The 23,501-nt window shown below is 39.7% G+C and overlaps 1 protein-coding gene across 6 annotated transcripts in view; it reads right to left on the reverse strand.

The window, feature by feature from the left end:
• Positions 1–23,501, reverse strand: part of TENM3 (teneurin transmembrane protein 3) — a 311,183-nt gene that overhangs the window by 59,674 nt on the left and 228,008 nt on the right. For all 6 annotated transcript variants that reach the window (XM_068532312.1, XM_068532313.1, XM_068532307.1 and 3 more), the window contains 2 exons: positions 14,028–14,174; positions 705–921 (listed from right to left, as the gene is read on the reverse strand). In XM_068532312.1, the coding sequence (XP_068388413.1) occupies positions 705–921; positions 14,028–14,174 (364 nt within the window). The remainder of the gene's footprint in view (positions 1–704; positions 922–14,027; positions 14,175–23,501) is intronic.

Consider the following 23,501-nt stretch of genomic DNA (forward strand, 5'->3'; position numbering starts at 1 on the left):
ACCTGGTGCTTGCATGAAGGAGAGTATACTTTCCAATTAATTCCAAGGCAATTGGGAAATCTACAGGGACCAAAAAGTACAAGATTTAAGGGGGCAATAAGGAACATTTGTGAAACAACTTTTAATCAACTACTGGGTCTAACTGCATTAATGTTATTAAACTGCTGCAGAACCAGAAGTTCTGGTGTAAATCATCTTCTTTTGCTCAGTGAGACACAAGACACTTGCTTTCACTTACTGGTTTATTTTCCGGTCATTACTGCTCTGCAAAGCACCAGTCCAACAGCTTATGCAATCTTACTGCCATGCCGTTAGCAGTTCCGTTACATTATTTCATAATTTATCTTATTTAGTGAGCTCAGCTTAAAAAAAAGTGCACTTCTGTTTTGCCTTTTGGGGTCTTTTCATTGCTTCTTTTGAAACATTTCCAACTGTGCTAACAAAAATCAGCTAGTTAAATGAAGATTTATTGACTCCTTAATGGGATGTCCTGTTATGTTTCAGGTACTGAAATTGACAAAGTATGGGAACTATGTCAAAGATGCTTGAAATGCGAAGTTTGGTGAAGGATGTGCCAAAGGAGGAGAAACTGCCTTTTAAAGAAAGCACTTTCCTCAAATTCACGGTCATCAGCATTTCATATAAAGGGCTTCTCACTGATGATAATATCACTACAAGTCTATGTAAGGAAAAGCTGCATTAACCTCTTATTGAAAGGACTGTCTCCGGGTATGACATGGGTGCTATCAGATCCTATGAGAAAACTGATTCGGTCATAGAAGGGTTTGGCAGCTTGCTGAGATGGTGACTGTAAGCTTTGGCTAATGATATCCTGGGGATCAGGCAATCCGCGACAGTAGGGCTGATTTTGGCAGGAGCTCTGTAAACAGCAATCAGGATCCATGCAGTCAATGAGTCCATCTGTAGATAGAAATGTAAACCAGTAAGAGAATTCCTCTTTTTCTGCCGTGATGTAGAGTACGTTTTGTTTGTTGACTGGCTTTTTTCACATCAAATGATTCGCTCCCCCTATCTGATAGTAATTTCTAGGAGGCATACTTTTTGAAACCGAATGAAATACAATACCCTGCAGTTGCTTTCATAGACAGTAAATGTTTGGATTGGAGATGGCTGAAAAAAAAATCATATAATATTGATTCTGAGTAAAAAATTAAAAAATGACTGTTTTAGAACAATCTATCACATGCAGACCTCGTTTTATTGCTCTTCACAGACATTCAGTTTTTTACAAATCGGAGGTCTGTGGCGACCCTGTGTGGAGCAAGTCTATCGGCACCATTTTCCCAGCAGCATTTGCTCACTTCGTGTCTCTATTACATTTTTGTCTTTCTCGGGATACTCCACTTTTGCATTATTATTATATTTGTATGGTGACCTGTGATCACAACGGTGGACTTAATTGATAAATACTGTGTGTGTTCAGACTGCTCCACTAACCGGCTGTTCCCCCATCTGAAATTTGGGAAAAGGTCAGAACATGAAAGTCCGTGAAATACATATACAGAGTAACATATAATGAATGAGATTAGCCAACCACCTTTCAAGGAAATCATTTTCCCAAGGATGGTAAAGCGTATTCCGTATAAAATTAAGGCATTTTTCATATTTTAAACAGGAACCTGAGCTCTTAATACACGTCCTTTAAAATGCAGATGTTAATAAAAATGTGGCTAATGTAAATAAGCCATAATATTGGAAATGATAAGAAACCTATCACCAAAAATTGACCTACACTGTTGGTGACATAACAAGAGTAATGGATAGAATCTTCCAGAGCATTCTCCAGGAATATCAGAAGGAAACTACATTCAATGCCCTGTGTAAGAATTTTGTTTGAAACATTTAAACCGTCCCATTAGCAGATAAGAGTCAGGTTATGATGGTTGATGACATTATCCTTTTAGGTCATTTTTCAGTGACCAGTTGATACATGAATTTTGATCTGCTTGGCAATTTCATTTCTCAGTATAGATTAATAAAAACATTAGTTTCTGAAGACTTTAATTACCTTTGGGAGAACAGACAAAAAATCATTATAAAATCTTCACACCTAAGTTTTAGGTCTTGGTGTGACCCTATTATGGCAAACTCAGCTGAAAATATCTAGTTGACCTATATATTTTATTTACACAAGTGTTTTGAAATAACTTTTATTTTTTAAAAAACCACACTAGTCATTTTTGTCTTTTTGCTTTAGGCTGCTCTTATTAATAGAACATAAGCTTGCCCATTCATTATCTGACAGCAAACTGAGACAAAAGAAAACAGACTAAATTGAATTATATTGCCCTGTCTAGAATTAGGTCAACAACACAGATAAGGTAAGAAACAGGAGATGAGGGGCCTGGCTCCCACCTGAAGAATGTTGTCAACACTTGTGGTTTCTCCTAACACTCATTTCCCCTTCTTTGTGCAACAGCTCTGAACTTTCATTTGGATAACCAGTTCTCCCCAACTCTCAGTCTATGTGCACATTTCCCTTTGCGCTTGGTTCAGAAATGTACATGTGACCTAACTTGTCAAACCAGATTGAATTTCAGGAACTATCTAAAAAGCAATCGTGCCCCATCAGCTCCCATCTCCCCAGGCTTGGAGCTGTAAGGCTGTGAGGCCGGGGTTGCTGCACCCCTCTTGCTGCCACTACAGCAGAAGCCGTCTGGGAACGGAGCCATCCCAGAAGAGGCAAAGTCAAGAGCTGGAGACCTAAGGCAACAGGTCATAGTGACATCTTTGGGGCTTTTGCAATAAGCTGAACCTGACCTCCTGGGCTTTTCAGTTCTAGAAGCCAAAGCATTGCCTTCTTCCTTAAGCCTGTTTGGGATGGCCTTTCTGTCACTTGAAACTGAAAGAGATGTAGTTTATCCAGAGACATTAACTAAAAATCTCACTATTTCCCTTATAGTTGAAAAAAAAGGCTTAGTACGTAAATATTGGAATTAAATGTATGGTGTTGGACTCTTTTTACATTACTATTTTAACTTTTTGACACCATAATTTGACATGAAAATGTATGAGTCAGAATTTCTGATAAGCAGATCTTATTACATAGTTTCTTTATTATAGCTACATTTTCATGTAGATGTCTGTTATGTTTCTAAAAATGGGTTGTTAATTACTTGAAACTGTATATTTATTCTTTGACAAAAATTTAAAATCATGTTTAAGAAAGTCAAATGAAACTGAGCTTTGAAATTTCATAGAAATTTATCAAAATATTGCTTTCTTAGCCAAAAGGCCACAAAGATGAAAAATGTCTAAATATTCCTCAATATTTCTAGCGGAAGAAAGATGAAACTATGATAGAGGCTTATTTTTCGAGAGGATATGTTATAATAATGCAATATATTGCATTTTTCTCCATCTGTCTCAAAGAAATAGAAGCATAGTTATGAACACTCAGATTTTTAAAACCGTAGATGGTTGACCTATTGCCCCTAAATCATTTTTAGCTTCAAAAAGACAATTAAAAAAACCCCTTTCAGCAACAATTCATGATCATATGTTGAGACTTCATGAGGAATCTTTAATCTGTTTTATGACGTATCTAAGAGCTCTGACTCCGTGGATTTAGAATGGGGTGTGCATACGCTCGGGAGAGTAATTCCACACAAATACTTTATATTCTTACAGGTTTTTCCCTTACATTCGTTTTTTAGCATAAGTAGAAACTACTTAATAGTGAAAGTACTTCCAAACATTAATATTTTATCTCCATTAATCTGGTAAATTAAGGGTTAAATTCCCCTCCCACTTTGTCCCCCATAATATCCCCACAGTGTCTTCCTTTAGGCACTATATATGCTACAGTTGGCCAAAGAGGAATGCTCACATTTCGTCATCCATCTTTGTTAGTTCATAAAAAGCAAACGTGCATCTGGCATGTAGTCTGCGGGTCATAAAACTGCATGAGATTGACACCTTCTGAACTAATCAGCTGGGAATGCATTTTTACAAGCCTCTCTGCTAACACCAATCAGAGAAAGAATCTCATTTTCAGCAGCCGAGATGCAGGGACACAAGGTCTGTTATCTTTCTGCAGAGTTTATCACTAACTTGCCCAAGCAAGTGACGGATGGTTATGAATCTGGCTTCCTATAACTCGAGAAAACATTTTTCATTCTTTGTCTATACTCACGTGGCTAGGGCTATCTAGTACAACTAAGCTGATAACCCACTTGCCCAAACGTATACGGTAGTAAAAGTGACTTTGTGGAAGAGCTTCTCAAAATCATCAACGTTCCATTTCAGTCTCAGGAATATTAGGTCGGCTTAAATTGAGATTGGTGTGGAAGCCATAGCTAATAGAATTAATCATAAAAAAATCTGAAGAAAATCAGAACTGTTCAAAACCCACTGAATAACAACTCCAATGATCAGTTAAGAGCCCCTCTTTCTCCCGGTTAGGCTTTGCAATGTAAGTGGTACTGTGATGTAGACAATCTAGAGTATGCTTCCTTCCACTTAATCCTCAATGGTATTGCTCTGTTATCATTTCAAAACATGTTCTCATCTTTCTTAACCCTTTCATTGGTTTGTAACAGTGGCTGGCAGACTTATTTCATAAATTAAGGGCCAGATAAAAAATATTTTAGACTTTGTGGACCATACAGTCCCTGCTACAAGTACTTAACTCTGCCTTTAGAGCTCTAAAGCAGCCAGAGACAATATGTAAATGAGTGGGTGTGACTGTGTCTCAATAAAACTTTATTTACAAAAACAAGCTTTGGCCCAGGGGTAACAGTTTGCCAACCTCTAGTCTTGCTTTAAAGTTTCTACCCTGCTGCCCTATTTCCTTATAGTCTTTAAATCATTCTTGATTTTTTTTCTGGCAAATTTAATGCCTATTTTGCTAGATAATTAAAATGTCTGACTCCATGTTTTCCTAGTTTACCCTCTCTGCTGGCTTTGATCTGCTTCTGTCTTTTAAGCAGCTATGGATATTTTAACTTGTTTTTTTAAAACCTTGACATACTGACTGGATAAAAAGTCATGAATTTCCTTTGAATGAATTTTCATCTTTACTCAAAAGATAATTAATTAATGCCCACTGCCCTTCCCCACAGTATTTGGAAGAGCCCCCCCCCCCCCACCGCCTTCAAGTTGGAGGTAGAGGTAGAAATTCTCATGCAGTATTTTATCTGTGGATTTTAGAATTTTCAAAGTGTACGGGTATACCTTTTGTTGCTCTTTTAAGTCACCATTCTGTACCATGCATGACATTCATTTGTTTATTACTGAATTGGGATCATGTTTGGTTTTCTGTATCTTCTTGGTTTGTCTACAGCAGAGCTTTCTTGGTGGCTTTATTCTCTCTAGGTTCACAACATTTCAAGGCTAATGACTCCAGGCTGATCATTCTCCTGAACTCCAAATCCACAACTGGTCTTCTAGATATTTCCACTTGGCTATTACACGGGCATCGAAAACTTAACACGTCTAAAACACAACAAATATGATCTTCTCTGAACACTCGCTTCCTCTGCATTTCCTATTTCAAGGAATGGTTCCACCATCCACTCACCCAGTTTCTCAAAGCAGAAACCTGAACGTCAACCTTGATTTCTCTTCTCCCTTTTTCTCTGCACCTAATCAATGACCAGATCCTCCTTTTCTCCACCGCAAACATCTCCTGAATCAGTCTATTTCCTTCCATTTCACTGAAACAACCCTTTAGACCACCATGGTCACTTCTTGACAAGATCTCAACAAGGGCTTGGTTTCCCAGGCGCCAGTCTTGTCCTAGCTATTCATCCTCAACACTTAAATCTGAGTAATCTTGGTAGAAATCAAATGTGGTTATTTCACTTCTCCAGCTAAAATACTTCCTTTAATTGGTCCCTGCTGCTTTCTGAGTAGTTAGAACTCCTTAACATAGCTTACAAGACCTTTGTGATTATTATTTCCTCTGCCGGGAGACTTCTCACCTGCTCTCTTATCCCCCTCCCCAATTCCTTTAGCAATCAGCTCAGACAATGGTCTCAAGAAGTTCCTTGAGGGCTAATCTAGTTCACTGTTATAGCACCAGAATCGAGGACATATACTTCTTGGCACCAAGTACGCATACAATAATTTTGCTGAATGAAGTGAAGAATCAATTCAGTTCCTAGAGATTATGAGATCTAAACAGGTCAAAATGATGTCTTAAAAGCACAGCAGAGACAGGTGCTGATTTTCTTTCATCACCTTTTTCCTGCCCTCAGACGCTATGCTAATCTTTGAATTCCTGTTTCTTTTTTTACTCTAATAGGTATCTTTACATGTTCTTGATGAACTGGACATTAAGCAATCCATACAATTACATAAAGAATTAGAAGAAATTATAGGAAATACTACACATAAGTACAACTTATGTATGTACTTATAAAGACACACAACCCAGAATTCATGAAGGAAAAGTTAAACCTTATAAACATTTACCTTATAAAAGTTTATCGTTTGAAAATTTCTGCATGATGAAAGACACCATAAACAAAGTTAAAAGATAATGAAAACTTGGGATAAGATATCTGCAACACACCTCACAAAGAACTGATAAGAAGAATACACAAAGAACTCCTAAAAATTAAAAAGAAAAAGTCAAGTAACTCAATAGAAAAAAATGGTCAAGAGAAATAAATAAGCAATTAGCAAAAGAAGAAATGCAAACAATCAAGGAACATATATAAAGATCATCAACCTAACTAGTAATTGGGGAAATGCAAATTAAAACAATAAAAATGGAGTCATTTCCACCCAGCAGACAAAATTCATATTTTTCATTGTATTGGACAATTTTGCTTATGTACAATGATTATGTACAGATTATGAACATGGGGAAAATAAACACTATCCTACCGATGAAGTGTACAATGGTGAAACTTACTTGCAAGGCAATTTGGCAGTAGCTACCAGAATTAAAAATTAAGATACCCCGTGACCCAGCAATTTCATTTCTAAAAAATCTGTCCCAAAGAAATATTTGTACACTTACACAAAGATTTATATGCAGATACACACACAGATTCACTACAGATTTGTCTTTATACTAAGAGCAAGAAAAAAAGAGAAACAACTAAACAATTATTAATTAGTAGTGGTAAAATTCATTAGGACAACCGTGTTTCTATTATAAAGTAGGAGATAGGCCTATATGTACTGACATGAAAAAATCTCTAAGTCACCCTCTTTGGCAGAATCAAATTTAGAACAGTACCTATCCCGTTTACGTTTAAAAACATAAATGTGCATCTAAATTCACTGAAGGAGGCGTAGAAACACACACTCTTTAAGTTGTTGACAGTGGTTACTCTTGACAATGAGAATGTAGCACTTGTGTACGGTTACTAGTAATAACCCTCCCCAGGAATGCAGAGGTTCTTAACATGGAGAAAGGGGACACTTTCTAAAGAGGTTCTGAGCGATGCCCTTTGTTACGCTGTAAAGCTTGCGGTGGCAGCAAAGGGTAATGGGTGTAAAATACAGGGGAGACTTTTAGTTCCAGCCTGTGTGGCTCTGATTTTCCTCTCCTTCTAAAACTCATTTGAAAAACAGTGATCAAACCCCACGTTCCTCGTGTACTACCAGGAGGCTTACTGGGGTCCTTTGCTTCTGAGAGCGCAAGCTGGACTTTTCTTTCCTAGAAGGGGATTCCCGGGGCTCTAAAACTTCTGTGGACAGTAAAAGGGTTCAGAGTAACCTGAATCTCTCCCTATAGTAGGACCTCATAGAGTCTTTCAAATGAATAGTAATTCCCCCCGCCCCAAATCATCCGCCAGGTTAATGTATTTTAAGGCTCTGAGACTGAGTGCCATTCTATATTCTGATATCTGGATTCTTTTTAAGAAGTACTTAGGAACTCTTGTAATTTCCTCCCTTCCCTCCCTCCCACCCTCCCTCTTTCTTCTTCTTTTTTTAAACCATTTTCCCCCTTCTCTTCCTATTTCTGTTACTATTTTATTTAACTTTTATTTTTCAATATGTTTTTTGGAGAACACAAATTGTCTCATACTCCTGCTAAGACTTCTTAAAACTCTATTTTCAAATATTTCCTGATTTTCTTTCAGTAAAATCTCCAAACTTAGACCAGCTCTGTCCCTTCATCACACTCATTCTGATGCGTACATGAAAATTTCATTCATTGTTTCCCTCCTCGTTTCCATTGCTAGCACACTCCTGCTTTCTCCTGCAGTTTGAATCTTCTGTTTGCATTTTTCTTCCTTCCTTTCTCTCTCTCTCTCATTACGGTTTCTTTTCAATTTCTAAATAAGCTCAGTTGAATCTGCTTCCTTCTCTACAATTATCAACCTCTGAAGATGTAAAAAAAAGCCTGTTTTAGATACATCTTCCTGACATCTAGCCCCACGAAGTAACAACTCTGAAGGACAAAGAATAACTCTATCTACTTACAAGTAAGATGCATCTTTCCTGGCAGGATTTATACTTTGACACTCTACCATCTTGCACAAAATTTAGGAAGAGGCTTTAAGTCATTCTTGGGCCCTCAACCATCCAATCTGCAGGAGAGGGCTTGCGTCCCATGCCTCTGGTCCCCACAGGGGAGCTATCCACTGGAGGACCAGACAGGGAAGCAAGATGTCAAAGGGAACTCTGAATAGATCTCCCGAATCAGAAGGACAATGGGAACATAGTAACCACTGCCAGAGACAATATATCTTGGAGAAATCATCTCATTAATAAGCATCTTGAGTCTCTATAAAGACAGAGTTGTCTCTGGCAAGCTGTTGCATTTTGATGCTTCTATGGTTGGACCACCATATGGGAAGCTACTGAAAGTCAAGACACCCCCTATTGAATGAGATTTGTAGTAGGGTGGCCAGGTGAAACTGATGACGCATACAGAAGTGTTTGGGAGAACCGAGAGCTGCCTCGTCAATCTCGGGCATGGAAAGCATGTCAGGGCATGGAAAGCATGTCAGAGGCTCAGCACTGGTTTCCTTGCTCTCAAGTGAGAAGGCTGGAATTTGGGGGGGAAGGGAGGAGAGAGAGACTAGAAGATTCCTTCTGAAACTAACAGAATTCTACTACCATATGAAATGGTTATTGGAGTATACTGTCTGGTTATACTAAAACTAAACGCTATCGACAGCTATTTATATTCCGATAGTTGAATCTGTTTTTCTGCCTACCCACCGTCCTTACACCTTTATTCTGGAGACAGAACTTCAATTTTCTTGTAGGGCGGTGACCTAATTCAGACCAATGAGAGTCGGGCTCAGGCCAGACCCAGGTCTCATGTAACCATTGAAAAAGGTGTCCTCCCTGCACTGGGCTTGTTATGCTAGAGGAATGTAAACCTCGAGCTGGTGGGAGAGACATCCAGAGAATGGTGCCAGCATAGAACAAGCAGAGTTGACAGATGATTAACCCAGATTTCTGTTACCACTGTCTGTACACCTAGGTGCAGTTCTCTCCAAACTTGTCCATTATATAAGCTAAGGATGGGGTGGTATGGAGTCACTGTCTTCAACCCCACTCCAGATCACACAGCATTTAATAGGGACCAGGTCCCATCTCTTCACCTGTCTTTTCTCTGATCTTAGCGACTTCACCATCAGCGTGCGTTCTGGGATATGAACAAGACACGGCTCAGTCTAGAGGGAGAATGACTTTGTAGGTGAAGATAAAGCTGAAGAAGAAAAACGTAAAAGCCAAGTGGAGGCCTGCAGCGTGGATCACTTGCTCAGAAAGCTTTTCCAATGAGGAAAGGATATCTTGTCCTTGCTTCCGAAGTGCCTACAGGCCCTGTGTGGAGATGTTCGCCACAATTCTCTGGTCCAGTGACCACAAGTTTCTGACGTCCACTGTGTGATTTAAAAATGGACTCTCCCATAGCCCACCTCTGCCCCGATGTCTGCTCCAGCTGCCTGTGTGTGACACCTGGAGCTCAGATTTGAGAAGCGAAGGGGGAGACACCCTGTTGAGTCCACAGAGAGTGGGGATCTTTGTCAAGGCCTTTATGGTGGGTAAAAGATGGCCTTAGTTCTGAAAAGCTAATGGGTCTGTGTATGCAACAGCTATTTATTTGAGCCTTAAAGAAACAAGGTCCAACTGAACAGCAGATTTACTTCTTATGGCCGTGCAGGTGTTGCGAGAGTGGCTAAAGACAAGTTCCTCCCGTCTACTTTATTGGTAGCCCACTTCTCCTAGTCCTCATCACAAGTTCCCCTCGAAGTCTGCTTTTCCTCAAGCGCGTTAGAGACATAAAGGGGAAGTTGGCTCCACAGGCAGAGAGGGTCACCTATTTTTTTTTAACTAAATTTATTTATTTTATTTATTTTTGGCTGCGTTGGGTCTTCGTTGCTGCGCACGGACTTCCTCTAGTTGCGGCGAGTGGGGGCTACTCTTCGTTGCGGCGTGTAGACTTCTCATTGCGGTGGCTTCTCTTGTTGCAGAGCACAGGCTCTAGGCATGCGGGCTTCAGTAGTTGTGGCACACGGGCTCAGTAGTTGTGGCTCGCGGGCTCTAGAGCGCAGGCTCAGTAATTGTGGTGCACGGCCTCAGTTGCTCCGCGGCATGTGGGATCTTCCCGGACCAGGGCTCGAACCCGTGTCCCCTGCATTGGCAAGCGGATTCTTAACCACTGCGCCACCAGGGAAGCCCGGGTCACCTATTTACTTAGTGAGATCCAGAGATTGAGGATCTTTAGGCTTAGGCAGTAGAGGTGGGGTGAAGCGGATTTGGTAAAGGAAGGTATATTTTGGAGGGGAAGGAAGATGCTTGGTGTAAGAAAAAAATATTTATTTCACCGTATGTGGCTGTTCTTTCTAAAATTTTTAAATATATCTTTTTCAGTTCTGGGAATAGTAAGCAACTTTCTCTGTGTGTGTGTGTGTGTGTGTGTTCTGCAAAGTTCTTAAAGTTGTGTTCTACAAAATTACTCAGACTAGACCTGCAGCTATTCGTATGATATGTTTAATTTCTGATTCGGGCCAATCAACCTCTTCATCTTCTCCTCCTCCTTAGTTACTTAATGTGTTAAATCAAATTACTTGGCTACTTTCTGGCTAATTCACCATTTTGACATCAAACTTAGTTTAGACAATGGATCTCTAATGGTATAGTTCCTACATATCATAGAATTTCAAGTATAGTCCTTATTTTAAACATTCTGTTTTATTGTCCTCATACAATGATAATGATATCCTTAATTGCCAGATTATGTGTCTTGAGTTGGTGTTTGGTGTGGAAAATATTGTCCGTATACACACAGCCCATGCTTAAGTTCAAGGAACCCTCTAGCTTGGGTTATAAGGCACCCAGGTTACAATCTCAGGATATAATAAAGCTGGCACTGAGATTCCTTCTCAGAAGATCAACAAAATTAGGTTAGGGACAGGAATACAAATTATATGAGATAAGTAGAGAATCCACAGGAGGTCTTCTATCAGCTCAGATTTCCCCTTGGAGAGGCAAGTCTAGAGATAGCGGAGCTTCAGGCTAAGAAGAATAAACAAAGGGGGAACGAGGCCAATTCACAGCTGATAAATTTTGAGGAAAGAGAAACCTCCTTAGCGGATAACAATACTAAAGAGTTGATTAGCCCCTCAGTTACTCTGCAGCGTCTCTGCAAACTTGGCCCTGCACTTTGCTTCCCTCTGCACGAGTCTGTAACCTCCTCAAAGTAATCTTTCAGAAGACAAGTGTGAAATATCTGATCAAGGAGGAAGGGAAGGGACTTCCCTGGTGGTCCAGTGGTTAGGACTCCGTGCTTCCACTGCAGGGGGCATGGGTTCGATCCCTGGTCGGGGAACTAAGATCCCTCATGCTGTGCGGCAAAAGAATAAAAAATAAAAGAGTAATTAAAAAAAAAAAAAAAAGGAGGAAGGGAAGCTCTCCTTCCTCCGTGGGCATTAGAAAACAATGGGGTAGGGGCTTCTTGGGGGAAAGTAAGGAGGAAAGTTGCCATCTGGGCTGGGGTCAGAGAGGACCGATGCCGTGTTTCTAAGACAGGCACATGGGCACGGTGAGGAGGAATCGGGGCAGCTCCATATTGTTAGGCAGGAGAGGCTGCGAGGGCTAAGGGCCACCTAAACCTATCAGGAGCAGACAGCAAAGGAGGCTTCAGCTCAGAACTAGGGGCTCAAGTTGCTCAGGAGTCCAGGTTAAAAGAAAACAGGGAAAATAGTGAACAATGTGCTAGAATGAAAGGGGAGAATTGCAACTCTTAGGAAGATGAGACACAAATAACGTTTGGTTTCAGAATGACTGTAGCGCGTGCACGTGTGTGTGTGCGTGTGTGTGTGTGTGTGTGTGTGTGTGTGTGTGTGTGTTGGGGGCAATGGGGAGAGCTGAGAGTTGGTTCGTGTGCGTGTGTGTGTGTGTTGGGGGCAATGGGGAGAGCTGAGAGTTGGTTCTGGCACTCTGCTGCCGAGAGAACAGTACAGGGCAGGCCTTGTTTTTACTGTGTTTCCCTTTATTGTGCTTCAAAGATACTGCGTTTTTCATACGTTGAAGGTGTGTGGCAGCTCTGCCGGGAGCAAGCCCACCGCGCCGCTTTCCCGGCAGCATTTGCTCGCCTTGTGTCTCTGCGCCACATTTCGGTAATTCTCGCAATATTTCAAACTCTTTCATTATTATATCTGTGATGGTGATCTGTGATCGGTGGTGACCTTTGATGTTATGACTACAACTTGCTTAAGGCTCAGATGACGGTTAACATTTTTTAGCAACATCTTTATATTAACGTATGTACATTGTTTTTTAGACATAAGGCTATTGCCCACTTAACAGACTACAGTATAGGGTAACTTAACAGTGTAGGGTAAACATAACTTTTATATGTACTGGGAAACCCCAAAATTCGTGTGACTTGCTTTATTCTGGTACTTGCTTAACTGCAGTTGGCTGGAACCGGACCCGCAGTATCTCCGAGGTCTGCCTGAAGTTAGGTCCACTTTATTTGGAAAGGAAAAGGCCATTCAACCTTCTCTGACAACCTTTTATGAATTTCACCCAGTCAAGGGGAGCACTTTTGAAAGCAAAAGAAGGAAAATTGGATAATAATAGCTGCTACTTACAATAGAATATATCCCTGGCAATACACTAAGTACTTTACAAACATTCTCTCACTTAATCCTTCCAGAAACTCCTTTATCACTCTTTTATACACGAAGCCATTGAAATGTAGAGGGATAAGAACCTTGTCTAAGGTCACATAAGCACTACGAGTTGGAGTGAAGATCTGACTCTAAACCTGCACTTTTAACCAACACATATTGCCCACGTGGACACTCCCAAAAGGGCAGGTGGAATGAAGGCGGGGGTAGGGGACACACACTAACCCACAGAGCAGGTGACCACAGGGGTCCAGACAGAAACGGAATCCTTCCAAAAATCTCAGTCCCAAAGGGACACCAACCCTGAACAGATCCAGGGGCAAGTCCTCCATCACTGGAGACAACCACTAACTCTCACTTCTCTCTTCTCTGAAACTGAAATACACTAGCACGGAGGATGTGCGCAACGGGGAAAATAATTACTTCTTAACCCTGGGCTTATGTGGGGTGGATTATATCATAATCCTTTTCAAAGGGTGTAAAGTTAAGGATAAAAAGACACTGGAAGTACAGCTTCGAGGGGATTGCTTTCTGTTCCTGTTTTTTTTTTTTCCTTTTCATCCAAGCCTTCCAACAGAAGAGCTTGGGAACTGTCTTGCATCTTTTGGAATGTTTCATTATTAAAATACTGCTTTAGAGCTCCCAATTTACAGGGTCCTAAAAACTGCAGCGAGGAGAATTGTCACCTGGAGATTAGGATGAGGAGTGGAGAACAATGTACATTACACGGTAGCTTGGTTACCTTGCCTTTTCCCTGAATGGTAATAATCTTGCATTTGTCTCAGGGAAAATAGGGAGCAAAATCACCCTATCAGCACTCATACATTTTTCAAAAATTTAATCTATGGGGATCGGATTTTTTTTTTTTTGGCAACAGATAACCAGGTACCCGCGAGAACTTACAAGCCTGAGTTCTGGCACAAGCTCGCCTTGCTGCTCAGCCTCTCTTACCTCCCTCATTGTCCTTGCCGTCTGCGCAGAGGGTCTCCATGGCCACGTCACAGCCCGCTCCCCTCCACCCTGGCTGGCAAACACAATGCCAGCCGTTTTGGTCCAGCGTGCATCTTCCATTGCTGTTGCACAGACCGGGGCACCCCTCTGTCAAAAGAGACAAAGAAGGACAACGGAAGTGATTTGAGTATTGAAAGTTTTTGCACCTCAAATAAACAAATGAGGGACACTTAGTGGGAACAGGCCTTTCGAAACAGCACAAATACTGTAATTGCACATGGATAGAAACAGCAACATTATCTAAGGAATCTCATTCTTATCCAAGTGGCATCTTTGATTGGCCTGACCCTTGAGACACCACTTACCTGTGCAGGACAGAAATATCTGCAATGATCCACTAAACTGCTGCAGGCCAGACAAAATTAACTTAAATTTTTTTCCTTTAGCAAAGCAACAAGGGTGATTGTAAGGTGTGAAAAAAAGCGTCACAACAAGATCATTTCAGAAGCCCTAGAACAGACTTTTTAATCTGTTGTAAACAATACTGGTCACTGGTTAGACATGCCTTCTTAAAAGCGCCTTGTTGCTTTCAAAAATTCCCTCTAAATTTAAAAGCATGAAAGCGGGTATGAGGATATGAATGATGTTGAAGAGAACATTAATTTTATCTGGCCTCAGAGTTGCCGTATATTCATGTGAAATTACAGTGCATTAAATAACTGCACAAAGTATAGGCCAGTATTAATGACTATACTTTATGCCGAGAATACATTCCTTTTCACAGAATAAGCAAAGCCCAGGAAATAGTGAAGCAGCTTAGCATCTATTCTAACAAACATTAGGATTCAGGCTGCATACGGATGGGACAGGACCGACAGGATTTCCAACCGAATGTAATAGCTGTGCATATTGGATTACTTAGGACGGACAAAATGAAATACCATAAGGACCACAGTAAAACATCGATAGACCGAACAAAAACGCGGTAGTCACGTGCTTCAAGACAGAGCGCGAAGAGTGATAGTTTGTGACAATCTCCCTAAAGCTTTTATGCTGTTACCTTTATATCCTATCTTGTCTGCTTTTATGGGCAAGGAGGGAAAATTTGGGAAACAATGAAAATAATTTAATATATCCAAAATCTATAATTGTTTCAGCCTAACATGACATTAAAAAAAAAAAAACAAATTCTGCCACTTCCTACAGATGGTAACTGGCATGCAGCCAACATGATCTGTTTACGAGGATGACGTTCGGGTAGATTCTGGAGCGCTTGTCTGTGAGCGTGACACGACACTGACAGAAGCGAGGATAGAAACGCTCTAAAATGGCAAGAATAATTGGCTATTAATCAGATCTCTCTGGAAAGAATTACTTATAATTTGGTATAAAATATATATTAGCAAAAAAAATACTTGCTCTAGCAGTTGGGGTTTGTTCTACAGCTTCTTATAATTAGAATGCTACTCTTGTTTTGGTGACAAAATTTAAGGGAACAATCCGTTTAAGGATGTTTATTTTAAGTCTGTATTAAAAGAATTATTCATATCTTGGCTTCCCCTCCTCCACTGTGCAACTTTAAATGAAAAGATCTCAAAGAGACTTTCTGTCTCTTAAGATTAGAGTTAACAGAAAGAAGACTATTTTGACAGTCTCTTGTGGCTGGGTATGATGAAATTACACTTATGGATACCATCAGGTCAGGAGAAGATTAATTTTGCTGCTTCTTTTCTTTCAGACAATTACCATCTGTATTTATGGATTATTCAATACCTAAAAGGTGAATTTTCCTTACGGATGTTTCTGTTTTGTTTTTAATGAAAAAAAAAGAAAGGGTTTAACTGCCCCACTGACAAAGAGGTGCAGCAGCTGACTGCAGGCACACAAGAAGTTATTACATGAAAGCCTGGATATTGTCATGAATATTTTCATATTCTAATGAAAAGCACAAACAAGGAATAAAAAAATAGGTAATCTGAGGAGGAAGGGAAAGGGAATTTTCTCTTCTGAAAAATACGGTTTTCACTTATTTCTATGAACTGAAGATAAAGAATCTGCTGTTTTCTGCTGAGTGGTGTTATCATTTCTGTTTTCTAGAATGCACAGTATTTTGTAGTTTTTTTAGAAAATCACAAAACATAAATTATGATATCACATATATTTTGAAACATTGAGAAAAAGCCAAAGAAGTTTCCATATGAGGATAAATGAGATTTCTCTCAACATATGTTAACCAGAATCTTCTTTAGATTGACAATTTCTTATTCTGTGATAAGAGAGCGAGCGTTCATGATTCTTGATTTAGAATTTAAAGCCTATGAGCTGAATTGCCAACAATGAAGATCTTAAAGCCAAAAAAAAACCCAAAAAGCAAAACAAAAAAACCCCCCAAAACAAAAAACAGCAAATGTACTGTTATCTTCAGTTTTTGGTTCCAGTGAAAACTAATGTTTTTACATAGGATGAAATCTGTGATAACCCAAACTTATAAAAATGAGACACAGACATTCAAGTCTCAATACTTTAAATCCAAAGGATTTCACATAATGTAAGCCTAATTTATAATTTACAAAAATATGCATGAAAACAGTCTATTTTCATACCTAGTGCAAGCTAATACACCGTTATTATAGAGATATGGCAACAAAAAGCAAGTATACAGTACCTTTAACTATCTTATCCAAATAGTGAGCTTGAGAAATTAAAAAGGAAAAAAGAACAGACAGACATTTCAGAAGTGTCACATGGGACAAGGAAATTTTCAGAATTTACATGCAAATTGAGTAGCTGCAGCTGACATAAGACTCACATCACACGACAGAGATGCACTTCCTATCTTCTAAAAATGCAATATATTCACGTTTTAGAAAATGTAGTCACGATTTCAGGATATGCTCAGCATTTTCAGGAAAAGTATGCAGGGAAACTAACACTTTCTTTCGCAGATTATTTGGAATGGACCCACCCTGATCCTTCCCGAGATTATATGAAAGCATAGCTAAGTAGAACAAATGGAATCAATTCTTTATTACTAAATAATTTTGGAAATTTACAACTATGAGAGCTACAAATAATCAACGTTTTTTGCGGGGGGAGGTGAGAAAGTAATTCTCTTTTTTTCAGTTTGTTTTTAACAAAGTAGTTTCACAAGGGTCACACAGTGGAAGGGCAGAAAGAATACACAGAAGGCCCAGAGGAGCCATTTATGTATGTTCAGATACTTTCTTCAATCTGCAAGATAAACCCACAGAAATTCTACTTCATTCACCTTCTCTCTTGAGTTACTTGCATATTTACAAATAATCAAACTTTGTTAATAAAGAAGAAAAAATAAAGGAAACTGAGAGTCCTTGAGCAAATTTAATATAGTATTATGAAAAAGGCATGTGCAAGTTCTGTAGACTATGATTACCCAGTAGCCCTTGACTACATGTCAGACGCACAGTAATGTATCATGTATGTAGTCTATTAAGAAATACGGACTAAGATCTTGTTTCTTTTCAGGATTCAGACAGGAATAGGCTCTGTTTCTCACAAAAGCTTTGCTGGAACAGTCAGGATTAAGACTGAAGTCTTTTACTGTACCTGTCCATTTAATCTTTCATGAGGTTACAATTAGCCTACACCTTTCCTCTTGAACAGAGGCATAAATATCCCTCTCCGTTCACTCACTGGAGAGACCTAATATATTCTTAATAAGCCTCAAGTCTTCTTGCTTTGCCAAAATTCATACATCTTTAATGGTCTAAAATTGCTTTACAAAGATGCTTATGTTGATGATTTTTCATTACTGACATATGCAAGTGGTCGCAGAACTTTTAACAGAATGATTTAAACTATAACTTTCAGTTGAGCTACTCAAGTCTGGTAGTTCTGTCACGTGTGTAAACAAAACCATAAATGGTTTAGACCCATCTGTACCGTGCATATAAAAGGATGCCTCACGTTGCCACAGTATTCCATCAGAGGCTTCTGAATTGCTTTTAAAAATAAGCATGTTTATGGCTGACAATATACTGCAGGAGAAACTAAGGGGGAGGAGAAACAGTGTCAAGCACTAGTCTGAAATTACAATTTCATAAAAATAATTCTTTTCAAACATTAAAATAAAAATGTATTACTGTATAACATCATTCATATACTTTCTTAATAATTCCTTCGAAACATTATATAATCCAGTAGAGTCCCATAAGAGCTCATTTAATACGGAGGATAAACAAAGTGCCTTTAAACACTGTGGAGTTCCTGGTTCACCTCGGGTAGTATTTCTGAGGGAATTCTTAGTTTATGAAAATTAATAACGCTGATCAGAGTTGGAGTATAAGCCTTTGGCTTTTACATCAGGTCCACTTCAGTTAACACAACCAAAATAAGGAATGTAATTAATCCTGATCTGGATTAGTAGTTTTAAAGGAGGAATAAATTAGAATCCAGCCAATCCCATTATTTTAGCAAACAGAATCAATTATGCAAAACAGTGGATTATAGGTAAAGGTAGGTTTGTCATTGGGCCAAGAGAACACTGAAAGTGGAGCTGAAATTAGAAAACACATTTAAAATATACAGCAGGTCAAATTTTACATACAGCTTTAAATATTAAAAATATTTAAAACACGTTCTGCAAAAAGTTTTAAAACTAACCATAAGAAAAATATCTGTACTGAAGAAAAAAATACAAAGATGTGTCATTTGCATTTTATATCATAGGGAATAGTTGAGGCTGATAGCTTAAGACTAAGAGAGAAGGGGGGGGAAAAACCACCACCTATATTTTGGCCGCGTAGAGTAAAATTTCCAACAATTCCACAAAACCCTGGCTCTAAATAATGAAGAAGTTAAAAGAAGATGTCCATATATGAGGTTCAAATAATTATTAAAGATAATAATTGCAACAATGAAAACATCATTATATAAGCCACTACAGGAAATCATCAGAAAAATGCAGGTATGTTGTAAAAAGCCATTAGCAACAATAATTGTAAAAAATAATACAGTATATTTAAAAAATTAATACACCTACCAATTGCTGAAATGCACATTAAGTTGCAAAAAAAACCACTTTGAAAACGAAGGACTGTGTTCTGACACTAAAGGAAAGTCGTTCCTATTAGATCTACTAAGAAGTTTTAAATTTGTTTTATAGAAGAAAACTCTTATAAATATGAGCTCTAGACATATAAAATGGAGCCCTTTAAAAAACTGGTCTCCAGTAAAATGTTGTATTCATAAAACACTTTCCCTGGAGTTTCAATTATTTATCTTTCTTTTTTTTTTTAACATCTTTATTGGAGTATAATTGCTTTACAATGGTGTGTTAGTTTCTGCTGTATAACAAAGTGAATCAGCTATACGTATACATATATCCCCATATCTCCTCCCTCTTGCTTATTTATCTTTTAAGAAGACCCCTGTGGGGTACAGGAGGTGAGTGTTACCGTGTTTCCCATAAGACAGCGGTTCTTAATCTTTTGGGGTCTCAGATCTCTGAGGCAAGTGGTGAGACTTACGGAGTCTCTGCCCCCGCCCCCCGAAAAAAATGCACACACACGCACAAAGTGCTGCTTATGATTCTAGCATTTCAGGAGCTCTGGTTCCATAACTTGCAGATTACAAACACCTGGCTGATGTATTTTTGAGTCCCAAATTTCTAGCTCTAAGTGCTTTATACCATTCTCTCATTTAATCTTCACCACAACCCTATGATGTAAATACAGCCGATACGGTAAATGCAGATGAAGAAAGGAGGAGAGAGGCAGTTTGTACAAGGTCACGGGCTGTCTAGGCTGTCTGGCTCTGGGGCTTGCTCTTAACAACTGTGTCATAATGCCTCTTCTTAGACATTTAGAAACAAACAAAAATTTTTTCTTTAGTAGAAGAAGGGAATGAAAGAAGCTCAGAAGTACTGTGCAATCTTTCCTGACCTAACAAGAATCTCAGCAGATACTTGTTCCCAAAAGCCATAGGGTAGTACCACCATCTTTTTGACGTCTTCTACAAGGCTTCCTTGGGAAAGTGCCAGGTGTATCCACCTTACATGGCAGAAGGCAGGCGAGTGTCTTCAAATGCTAGGGCTCATCTTGGCCTTAATTGTCTCTCTTTCAAAATACATTCCGATACAGTCATCCCAGAACATAACAAATGAAACAACTGCGCCAGTTTCGAGCCCAGGCACTGGAAGTCCTTGGTCTACTCGCTGGTACAGGTGGGCAAAGGCTCAGCGAAATCTGAGATGTGGGAGAAAGGTGTGGCTCCTCAAAAGAATTTTTATTCTACGATTAGCTCATAAACCTCCAATATCACCAAAGCAAATGACGAGTACTGTATCCTCTTCACACACTCCCCTCTAGGTGCTTCTTTTTAAAGAGAATTCTTTCTCTTTTCAAGGCCCCTGTTTACCATACTTCCCCCCTTTACTTCTGGGGAAGATGGGTGGGGGGATGAACACAAATTGACTTACTCTTGTCTGTACGGCTTAGTAAAGGACGTGGATTCTACAGGCCCCTAGAAGGAGCTTGCTCAGTTAGTCTTCTTGTACCATTTTTCATTCCCAATGTGGAGAGTAGGGAGGAACAGCATAGCATCTCTTTGGAAATTCTACCTACATGCTGTTGCCTCATCTGCTTATCTATCAAAATTATGGGCACCCCTGCTCCATTTCCTCTAGTTAACTGATTCCTCCTGTTTTTCCCCCTGAATACGTCTCATGGATGAAGTCTAGGACTATAAACACCAGGGTAAATGTAAAAGGAGAAGAGAAAAAAGTCCAGAACTAGCCGTGATCAATTCATTTCAGTTAAGAGATTCCAGGAAAACACAAGGCTTTAACAATGTATAGACATATGTGACTTAACGTGTAAATCTTCCGCATTAGAAATGCAAACTCTGTGGCCACGCTAACCACTGTATTCCCATCTCCTGGCTCATAAGGAATTCTTAATACCTGCTGAAGAAAATGACGAAATGACCTTATTACGGTGCTCCTACGGAAGCGGAGCAGGCCCTAAGGTCCTTGTCCCCAGGTCCTCAGCCCGCCTTCTGTCTGTGGAAACACTTTAGCCAAAAAGTGAGTTTAATCAGAGAAGCGAGAAAATGCAGAAACAGAGGAAAACAGTCAGAGGAGACCAAACAATCAGAGCTTGGTCATTCAGCACAGTCAAGGACCTTCAGCTCCTCCTCAAGGGCTACAGGTCATATTCTGAGCCGGGTCCTGTGAGCTCTTGTAGATACTGACACCCTCCACGAGGCGGAGGAGGACGGCTACATGGTGACCACATTGAAGCCACGACATAAGCTACTCCACTTCACACAATTCAGAGAACTGGCCTCAAAGCAATGGGAACAAACCCCGGAACTAAAGATTAACCGTACTTAAAACAACCAAGGTGACGCTGATCAGACCATCACATTCCTGATTTCAAGACGACGGTCAGCACTGCCTACGCTGCCCTGCGCCCGCCCTCCGCCTGTGCACCCCTGAAACTCCCCTTTAAAAGCCCCTGCCCCCTGAGCAGCCATCGGGCGTTGGTTCTCGGACAGGAGTCCACCCTCTCCCCTGGTTGCCGGCCTCCGAAATAAAGCAAGCTTTCCTTTCCTACCAACACTTGTCTCAGGAACTGGCTTTCGAGCAGCGAGCAGCTGGGCCTGGGTTCGGTAACACTATGTCCTACACGTGTTCGCAGCTTTCGAAGAAATTCTATGAATAATAGAGAGGCTACCTTTTGGGAGAGAAGCATATATGAGCAATACCTCATTTACAATATCCTTCCCCTCTCCTTCACCCATCTGTTCCTCTCCCCTTGCCCAGTCGATCTATCCTAATTATATACAGCGGTATTAACAATCACTAGCATTTACTGGCTGTTACTATGTGCTGAAAACTATGCTATGCATTTTATATGAACTGGCTCATTTAATTTTCACCACTCTATGGGGTAATAGGTACTTTTATTATCTTCCCTACTTCACAAATGAAGAAACTTGAGGCACAGGAAATTAAATAACTTCCTCAAGATCAAAATGCTAGCAAGTGGCCCAAATTCCAACCAGGTGGTCTGAGACCAAAGTCCATACACTTAATAAACAAGCTCTGTATACAACTCAGCAGAAGCCGAACTGTGTACCTGGGTAAGATAGACGAGAAACATACCTGTTTTTGGATTGGTCAATGAATTTACTTGAATGAGAAAATAAGACAAAAAAATGTGGAAATGCTTATTTCAACATTGACAATTAAAGGGAGAAACTGAGAAGTAAGATTAAAATCCAAACAACTTGAAGTATTAATCTGTGGACACAGCCTCATAAAGGAGGGTACTTTATGTAGTTAAGAATCCTTTATAATGAGAAGTGCTGTAACTTGTTCTAAAAATCCCAAGTTTGGAAAACCAATTGGTAGGATATTAAAACTGAGGGATAAAACCAGGAAAAATTAAAACAAGTGAGTTTGAAAAATCAAAGACCAGAATCATTTCAGTTGATGTCTGTTGTATAAGAAATATTTGCTGAGTGATAGTTCCAAAGAAGGCTGCTCCTTTAAAAAAGAGGTCAGAGGAGTATATGTGCCTGTCTGGGGGAGGAACTGGGGTATTTGGAGGTCTTCACGGAATAAGGTTAGTTCCAACTTCGCTTTCCTTTCACTGTCAAACCGATTCTTCAAAACACAGAGAAGAAACAAAGGCAAACCAAGTTGGTTATATCTACATTAGGCAGCTCACAAGGGAAAATATGCCAACAGTCTGTGTGTACACAGTTGCTGACATGTGTAGTTGTGATCTATTCACACTGTTTCTGCTGTCAACAATGTGCTTGGTTGGGGCATATTAAATGGGACAGTATTTTCACTGGGCTATTGAATTCACTCCTGGGGATATTCTAGACACAGGCAAAGAACACAGAATCTAGAATGCTAGAAATATTTCTCAGTTTAATTACTGCACGAAGATCTTAGGGGCCCATCTCCGAAAGAGGATAATTCAATCAGATGAATTCATAATAAAATACAGACATATCCTTCACCACGGTGAACACTGCAAAGTCCTCAGAGTCGAGGACAAGTTTTTTATTTAGCATTGTGTGTTTCATAATACTTTATAATACAGACTTAAAAAACGATTCACGTTAGTATCTCATTAAAGTTATAAGTAGGTATCTTTCTTAGATTATTCATGTACCAATTTCTGTAGGATGACAGAAAAGCTACAGTCTGCAAGTAAGTACATATTAAATCCATTTATTCCAATCAGCAACTGTTTAAATCAGCGTGCTAGCCGCATACCCATTGATTTGATGTTCCTTAACTGATATGCACTGTACTGTTTTATTACTGATTACCCTGTCATAAAGGATTATGACACCGACATAATTTTAAACCCTGTAAAACAATTTACTCAGGCCGCTTAAAAATATGTCCTCTCGGGCTTCCCTGGTGGCGCAGTGGTTGAGAATCTGCCTGCCAATGCAGGGGACACGGGTTCG

This window comes from Eschrichtius robustus, chromosome 21 (assembly GCF_028021215.1).
Source record: "Eschrichtius robustus isolate mEscRob2 chromosome 21, mEscRob2.pri, whole genome shotgun sequence".
In the NCBI taxonomy this organism is placed as follows: domain Eukaryota; kingdom Metazoa; phylum Chordata; class Mammalia; order Artiodactyla; family Eschrichtiidae; genus Eschrichtius; species Eschrichtius robustus.